This window comes from Tupaia chinensis, unplaced genomic scaffold (assembly GCF_000334495.1).
Source record: "Tupaia chinensis unplaced genomic scaffold, TupChi_1.0 Scaffold000093_1, whole genome shotgun sequence".
Classification (NCBI taxonomy): Eukaryota; Metazoa; Chordata; class Mammalia; order Scandentia; family Tupaiidae; genus Tupaia; species Tupaia belangeri.
The window spans coordinates 11,851,792-11,860,655 of NW_006159555.1; the positions used below are offsets into that span (position 1 = coordinate 11,851,792).

General features: G+C 44.0%; 1 protein-coding gene across 4 annotated transcripts in view; it reads left to right on the forward strand.

Annotated features, from left to right (window-relative positions):
* Positions 1–8,864, forward strand: part of UNC13B (unc-13 homolog B) — a 237,681-nt gene that overhangs the window by 194,733 nt on the left and 34,084 nt on the right. For 3 of the 4 annotated variants that reach the window (XM_027769819.1, XM_027769820.1, XM_027769821.1), the window contains 2 exons: positions 3,055–3,101; positions 6,604–6,682. In XM_027769819.1, coding sequence (XP_027625620.1) covers positions 3,055–3,101; positions 6,604–6,682 — 126 coding nt within the window. Of the gene's footprint in view, positions 1–3,054; positions 3,102–6,603; positions 6,683–8,302; positions 8,309–8,864 lie in introns of all 4 variants that reach the window. The other variant, XM_027769818.1, reaches the window with a different exon arrangement.

Consider the following 8,864-nt stretch of genomic DNA (forward strand, 5'->3'; position numbering starts at 1 on the left):
CCTGGGTTCGGGATTGAATTTACTAACCTTTCTGTCTTTTTTTTTTTTTTTTTTCCTATTCTTTCTCTCCTTGCAGAAGAAAAGCGAGGAGCCCTACAGGTTGTGCCTCTGGCCTTTTGGGCCCTTTTTGTTGTCTAGTTTCTACCCCTCCTTCCTGAGCACTATGTATGTGTGTGGGTGTGTGTGTGCGTGTGCATGATCTGTGCCTCTAAGCTTTGATTTATGCAGATAGCGTATTTCTCTGGAAAGCAGTCCGTGTGCATGCTCCATGCTTGTGTGTGCACCTACAGACCTCCCTGGAGCATAGTATGAGAATGTGTGTGTGCCGGCATGGGTGCACATTCAATGTAGCATGTGTGTGCTTTCACTTATACTCAGTTTGATACCCCCAAACACTGGTTTTCCTCTTCTATGCTGCAGTGTTTGTCCATTTTCTCCCTGTTGCTGCAAATTCTGGCATATGCTGTAAACCCTGACTGAGCCCAGCATGCATGCATTCTTAGTACTTGGGAGCAGGGTTGCTGCAGACATTCTGTGCCTCTTGCCTGTGGCCCTAGGCTTTGTGCTTCTGAGTAGGCTTCCTGGCCTCTCTGTGAGCACAAGCTTCTGGAGGCCTTTTGTGTGGTTCCCCCAAGCCATGTGAATGTATGGTATATTTATATTGTTGGCCTGCAAGCACTGGCTCTTGAGGACCACGAAGGTTTGCTTTGTCCTGTGATTCAGGCCCTAGTGAACACTGTGAATCCTCCCCAGATGAGTTTGTGTACATGTTCTGAAGTCATAAACATAGGATCCCAGATCACCTACAGGCACAAGTTGTGTCTCAGAATACGTATCCTGTAGGTACTTTGTCTATACTTCCACTCCCCCCCTCCTTCACTGCAATGTGTGAGCATGCTCTGTGCCAATGAGGGCAAGCTTCTACAGACGTTCTGTCCCCTCTGTGCACAGGAAATGCACATGAGCTGAGCCTGGTTCCTGAAGATGTTTTGTGACTTTGTATTCTTCAGCTCTGGTTTTGGCAAATATCTTTTCTGGGTAGGAAATAAGAATCTGCTAAGAACAGTGGCTGTTTCCAAAGGAAGGATAAGTTCTGGTTAGTAGGATTTGGGGATGGGCTCCTCCCATGCCCACTCAGTGCCCACAAGCTGTCTAGGAGACTTGCAGTTTCTCTTATTTTCCACCTGCTGTTGTTTCTTCTACTGTACCCATTCTTTTTCACTTCAATCACTTCTGACTGCCTTTTGGGCCGGGCCCCACCATTACCAACATCATCTTACCTCCAGAACCAGGATCGAAGGCAGATGAGAAGGCAGATGCTGTGGACAAGAAGCAGATAGGCTTGATTGATTAAAACAAAGACCAACTGATAAGGGTCTTAAATCCAAAGTTCATCTGAACGTACTGCTGATCCATGGTTAATTCTAGCTCATTCTTCCATCCCCTATTAGCCATGCCTTATCTCCCATTATTTACTCTATATTGCTTTATTCTAATCATAACGTTCCCCACCTTTAATTGCTAGAACATTATGCCCTGTCCAAAGCTAAACAGCTTACTCTGCCTCCCTTCTCTGGCTCATTTGCTCCAGAGTTGTTAGGAGAAAGGGAAGTTGGGGTTGGGGGAGGCAGAGGGTAACAAGGAGGGGGCAGGAAGCCCCATACCTGCCAGCCCTAGTTTTTTTGTATCTGAAAAACATGTACCATGGTTCACCAAAGAGCACCAGCAGCTTTGGGACTCTCTCTTCTATGCATAGGATTTGCCTTTTTGTTTGGTTTGTTTTCATATTGGATGTGCAGAAACTTTTAAAAAATGTTTTGTTTGTTTGTTTGAAGAGAGATATTTTTGCTATAGGACATGTGTACTCGCCAGAGAGAGAGAGAGAGACAGAAAGCGATAAATCACCTCCCAATGGGGATGGCCACGCCACAGTCCATTCTCCTCCATTCTCCTCTTAGGATTTTGGGCACACATGTGCACACCTGGTGTGAGTTTAAGCCACCAGGTCCAGGACTTGAACCACAGCTGACTATGTGGGAGTCCAATGATGTAACCATTATGCCATCTGCTGGTCCCCAAAGTGATATTTTTAAATTTTTTTTTCCTTGAATTATTTTGTATCTCAATTTTCAGATATTTTCCCCCACAAAGCACACGTGCATTCACTGGAGAGCGAAAGAGAGAGCGAGCGAGCAAGAAAGCAAGAACACACCCCATGAAGATGGTCATGCTGCAATCGCTTCCCTGCCATCTCGCCATCTATCCATGCTTTTGGGAATTGGGGCACACGTGCCAAGGCCTTGGCATGTTTCCCAAGCCACTGAGTCTAGAACTTGAATTTTATGGTCAACCATATGAGATCTAGCCACTTTAACCACCAGGCATTGGTCTGGCCTGGTACCCCAATTTTCAGCTTTTCATTCTGAGGTTGATAAAATTCACCAGAATGGTAATCTAAATGTCTAATCTGTCCTGGGCGGTTTCGTTATATGGAGTTCATCAAACGTAGAGAGTGGATTTAGTATCAGTGTACTCATACATGTATACCTTAAGTGTTAGTAAGTTGAGGGTTTAAGGAACCCAAGCTAAAAAAAACTGCAAGTTGAGATGGGGCTCCAGTACAACTCTGGTGCAGCCAAGAGAACCTAGGAATGTAGGTGGAGGAAGACTAGGTTCTGTAAGAAGTTGTCATTTTGCTGTAGTGAGGCCTGAAAGCCTGAACAGGCCCTTCTACTTGGCTTGGCTTACTGCTATTCATATCGATGGCTTGTACAAGGGAGTTAGGAGTTCTAGCAGCTGTCACACTCCCAGTGGGCCTCAGCCCTAAAACCTTAGTGAGCTTGGCCTTACGCCATTTCTATTCATTGGGGGTAGCGAGGCAAGTACTGTTCTTTGGCTGATGTGTCATTGACTTAGACATCAGGCTTCTGTATCACCACATAATGAATGTGACCGAAACTGCTCTGGGCTTCCTGCATTATTGCTCACTACTCAGGCTATAGGCAGTCTCTCATCCTTCCCAGGATCTAACTTTTTTCCTGTCTCTTTTTAAAGATTCCAGATGATGGTGACCCCTCTCTGCCACAGTGGCTCCCGGAAGGGTAAGTGATTCCCAGGAAGGTTTTTATGGATTTTATTCAGTCTCTCTCACCACATTTAGCTTTTTCCCTAGAAAGCAAGGGAGACAGCTCCATAAATTGGACCCTGGGGAAGAAATAACTTCCACTATAGATTGGTTGGTTCTTTGGGGTGGAAGAGAGAACTTTCCTGACTCCTCAGAGGCAGAAGAAGGAGTTTTTTGGGACCAGCAGTTAGTGTAATAGCTATGTCGCTGGACTCCCATGTAGCCGACTGCAGTTTGAGCTCCGGACCCAGTGGCTTAAAATTCACACCGGGCTCATGTGTGTGCGTGCCCAAGATCCCAAGAGGAGAACGGAGGAGAAGGGATTGTGGTGTGGCCATTCCCCTGGGGGGTGATTTCTCACTTTCTGTCTCTCTGTCTCTCTCTGTCTTTCTGGCAAGCGCATGCGCCCTATAGCAAAAACTGCTTAAAGAAAAAAAAAAAAAGGAGTTTTATAAACCATTGGTTCCCTGGGGTGGGGGGAGAGAGTTAGGGGTTCCCTTATCCTTGCCTTTGTAATTTCTGATTTATAGTCTCATAGTGGTAATATATTCTTTAAGTAGAAGAATGAGGAAATTAGAAAAATATCTGCATTTGGAAACATTTTATTTCTATTCCTTTGTTGCTTCAGCTCTTGTGAATCACCTACTGCATTCTACTCCAGTCAAGGCACAAGTAACATCCCCCTGTGCTTTTTGTCTTGGAGTTTCAGACCCATCTGATCACACCAGAGAGTCATTTTAAACTGCTCAGCTGCTACCTGTAACTCACTGGTTGTTGTTAAGAGAGAAGAGAATTTAAGAGCCTCCCTATACCGCAGTCTCCCTACCAAATGCACTGCCATTTAGTTCTTTGGACCTTCCTTTTCCTCTTGCCTTACAAAGGTTTCTGACATCAGTATTCACAGTAGCTGCTTCCTCTAAGTCGTGGCCAGGAAAGAGGAAGGATGAGGTTATAAAGTTATCTATTGCATCTGTACATGTTCCTTTCTCTTGCATTTTGTGGCTTTTAATCTAGAGCCAATCATGTGAATGAGTTACCTCTTCCTTCTTTTATCAGAAGATCATTTCTGTTGCAAAAAACTTCAGATTTAAATAGTGCATATTACAGTGTTCAGAATTGGCTTCTTCAATAAGTTTAGTTTTTTTATTCTAATAAGTGTAAAATATATACATGCCAATAGAACATATCCAAACTATTTTTAAATGGGCCCATGCAGATGTTTTCTGAATAATTCCATTGTCTTCCTTCCTTTAGCTTAGTCCTCGGAAGCTGTTGCAAGCACAGGACTTCCCCCGGGCCTGGTAATCTCATTAAAAACAAAGCCCACTGCCTATTGTCAGGGAACTAGTTAATTGGAAATCAGCCTTTTCCAGTTCCTGGCCTTGACTCAGTTTTTAAAAATGTTTATTTATTTTTCCTATGGGTGTAAGAGAGACAGACCAATTGACAGAGATATAGCACCCTGACAGGGTCCCGATGCCACAATCCACCTCCAGCTTCCCTAGCCCCAATTTTGGGCACACACTTGTCTTCAAGTTGGTCTCCAGATGTGAACCAACAACCTTCTTGTGTAGATCTACCCAGGGAACCACTGAACCACTGTCCAACCCCCCTGGACTCAATTTATGGCTCCATTCTTAGCCTATGGAGCTGGAAGTACCTATTTATTCTCCTGGGGCTTTTCTCTTTTTAGACCAGCTGTGCTGTAGAAATCCCCCTGCCTGCCTTGTTACTCTTGTTCAAACCAAGTACATGAGTTTGTTTTTTTTTTTTTCAATTATGGCTCAGGATTTTAACATCCAAAAGCCATAAAGATTTATAATTCATCCACCTCATTTTATGAAAGTTACAGCAAAACCCGAGGAGAGGAGGGAATTTTTGGCAGAGGATAGGTACTGAGTTAAAAGAATTAGAGCTAAAATCCAGGTTATCTTAACACAAGGTTAGTATTCTCTTGGGAACAATGTTTTTTATTAAATATTGTTATGGAAGAGTGTGCAAAGAGCAACAAAGTTAAGTGTTGAAGAGGTATTAAAGATGGGCTAGCAGTGGCATCATGCTAACACAACACTCTGTGATGCTAGACTCACACAGGAAGGTCCTGAGTTTCCATCCCAAGGTCTCCCCTTATATGCCAGACTCTTATGCATGCCCAAGGTCTGAGCTGACTGAGGATTACAGAATCATGACCTTGTTAGGGATGTCTATCTCCCCCTGCCTCTACTCAGTCTATCTCTTTCTCTCATGGAAGAAGTAAATAACCTTTAAAAACAAAAACGAACAAATAAACAAAGCAAAAAAGAAAAGAAATGAGAGAAATCTCCAGTTGCTCTAGCTATCATTTTTTCCTGGTCTCCGTTGATGTGTTCATAGAGTTAGGCGCTCAGAGTCCCTTTGCTGTTTCCTTTCTAAATGGTCCTTTCTCTCACATGCGATCTTTTGGAAGTTTCCCACCCCACCTCACCCCACTCCCCTTGTTTCCACTTACTTATAAGAACCTCTCTCACCACAGACATGGTTTTTGTTGTTGTTGTTGTTTTATGTAGGAAGCTGCAATAGACACAACTGTTGACTTTCTTATTTTTGGATGGAGGTCTCCTCCTTTTTTTGTTTTTTTGAGAGATTTTTTTTTCGCTATAGGGCGTGTGCGCTCCCCAGACAGACAGAGAGAGACACAGAGCGAGAAAGCGAGAAATCACCCCCCAGAGGGGATGGTCACACCGCAATCCCTTCTCCTCCATTCTCCTCTTGGGATCTTGGGCACGCACGCACACGCGCCCGGCATGAGTTTTAAGCCGCCGAGTCGGGGACGCGAACCGCGGTCAACTACGTGGGAGTCCAGCGACATAGCCATTACGCTAACTGCTGGTTCCCTCCTCCTTTTTTAAATAATTATTTTATTTACCTTTATTTATTTATTTTAATTTGACCAGGGTGGGGAGAGAAAGAGAGAGAAAAAGAGAAAGAAAGAGAGCATGAGAAAGCAAGCTCCCAGGTCTGGGACTTGAACCAGTCGGCCATGTGGGAATCCAACACCCTTAACCACCTTGCCACCTGCCAGCCCTGAGAAGGTCTCCTTCTAAAAGTCATTGTTGGTAGTCTTGCTCACGTAGGCCACAGCTCTTTCTGTAAAGCTGTTCCTGTGGGCTCTGGCCACCAGTTCCTACCTTGCCTTAGGAAATACAGATGCTTTCAGATAATTGGAGGAGCCTTGAACTGTCATTGTGGGATGACAAAGTGCTCAGTCCTTATATAACACCATAGGAAAGACACAGAAATATTGTGAGAGCAGATTCCATTGCTCACCACATCATGGCTTTCTCCCCTTAACTTTCTGTCTTCCTCATTCCTCTTAAAGGCACATAGTGGAGGTCAGTCCATGTTCTTCTAGGGAGGGAGAGTTCAAGGAGAGTAGAATACTTATCTTGCTAGTAACTTGAGGCAGAACTGGGTCCTGACATGTTTTCTTCTCTCCTCAGGCCAGCCGGAGGGCTCTATGGCATTGATAGCATGCCAGATCTACGCAGAAAGAAGCCATTGCCTCTTGTCAGTGATCTGGTGAGTGAACACTCTTGGGCAGGCATAGGCACCAGCCTTGGGGTATTCCCTGTTGGACCTTGCAAAGCTGTCAGGATTAAAAATGGTCCATTGAATGACTTGTATGGGGCTGATAATAATTTATTTAAAGCCTATGAAGACTTAACAGTGACTTCAGTGGGACTTTATTCTACGCCATGTCTTTGGCAGATACCTGGGTTCTTCATTAGTTTAAGCTTCTACCTGTTGGGCCCTGTATTCTGGTGTCCTCCTCTAGGTATTTAGCTCCTCTAGGTCTCTCCATAGCTTTCTTTGATGACCTGGAATGAAAACCTATCCATTGACCTAGATTATTAAGCTTGGTATAGGATGAGCATGACTGGAATTTGACCTCCTTACTGGAGGTCAGGTGAAAGTCTTCTCTGAAGACATATGTGCTGTAGCCAATCTTTGTAACCTGGTATCTGGCATCAATAAGCAATGATAAAAATTTGTGGAATTGAATTGAAATAGGCTTGAGAGTTAAAGCTGATCTCTCACTTTTTCTCTTTTTAAAAAAATTTACCACAGGGTGTGTGTACTCACCAGAGACAGAGATGGGGAAAGTGAGAAAGCACCTTCCATGGGGAATAGTCACACCACAATCCCTTCTCCATCTCTCCTGCCTTTTTCGGGATTTTGAGCATACATGCATATGCACCCTGTGTGTTTTTCAAGCCTCTGGGTCTAGGATATAGCAGTCAGCTATGTAGGATTCAATTGCCTTAACCACCAGGCTATGAACTGGTCCATTAAAACTGATCTCAGAACCTTCAGGATGATTAGAAGCTCCTATTCTGGGTCGTACCTTCAGGATCAGCTCAAGGAATCTTCTGTGGTATTATAGGCAGTGGGGTTAGCGGGTCCAGGATCTCCCAGAATCCCAGAGTTCTACAGCCAAAAAGAAGGTAGAAGGGCTCAAGAAGACTTAAACTCTTTAATTACCATATACAACTCCTATTTTCTTTCTATTCTGTCTTACTTGTTTTCCTATCCATTCCTTTTCCTTTCTGTTCTCTGCTTTCTTATTCTCTCACTAGCTTTTCCCTCTGTAGTTGGCTGAATAGAAGTGTAACCTGCCATTTTCTCTTCATCATTTCTCTTTCTTTCTTTATTTTCCACCATTTGTTGTCATCTCCTTTTCTTCTTTATTTCACTGCACCTCTTCATCTAACTGGTTGAAGATAAATTCAGAATGCTATCTCTCTATTATCTTTCCTTACTTTATTATCTCTCATCTCCTCTTTCTTATTCTTTTTTTTTTTTTTTTTTTTTTTTATTCTTTTCTATCTACTTTTTTTCTCATCCTCTGCTCCCTTCTTGTGCACTAGCAGGTATCTAGCTCATTTCTTGTTTTCTCTCCTATCTTTCACCTTTGTTCCCTGTCTTTCACTTCATGGCATAATGCCTTAGATTGGGAGCATTAAGCCTTAGGCCCTGGCCAGGTTTCTGGGTTGAAGACAGTTTATAATGGACAGGAGCAGAGGGGGTTATTTCCTACTTTGGACCATAAGGAAGACCCTCTCATTTGCCTCTGAGAATTTTCATGCCTTGGGAGACTTTAACATCATATTGTTCCTTTCTCTGCTCTCCTCTGCACAGGCTATGGTGAGTGTTTCCAGAGCCCTTCCCTACCCTGAGTCCACTTTCCAAATCACTTGGGCCCCTTTAGCTATTCCTCCTACTTAGGCTGTTATTATTTCTGCCTGCCTAGTATGTGCTGGTTTAAGGAAACTAGTGCCTCTCCAGGGGCAGCCCCTTAAGCTTGACCTTGGCAGATATGTGGGTCACTCTGTACAAGAGCCTGGCTAGCAGGGCAGCACCAGCTCTCAGACTTAACTCCCTACCCTGCTTGATTTGGCTGAGGCTACATTGTCCTTTTCACTTGCCAAGTGACCTGCTCATTTGGACTGCTGGCCTCTACAGCTACTTGGGGCTTGTGTGGGCATTGGGAAGGGCTGGGGGAAGGTGGGTTGATACCAGGGGTAGAGGTTGCACAAAATTACTGTTCTCAGGGTTGATTCTTGAATGTAACTCTGACAGAGCTGTGTATCTCTCTTATTCTTAATGACTTGTTTCCTACTTTAACTCTAAGCCTTTTATTTCCTTTGCCTTCCTATGAAGAAGAAGTTTCTGTAGGGTAGGACACCTAAGACTAGTGAGG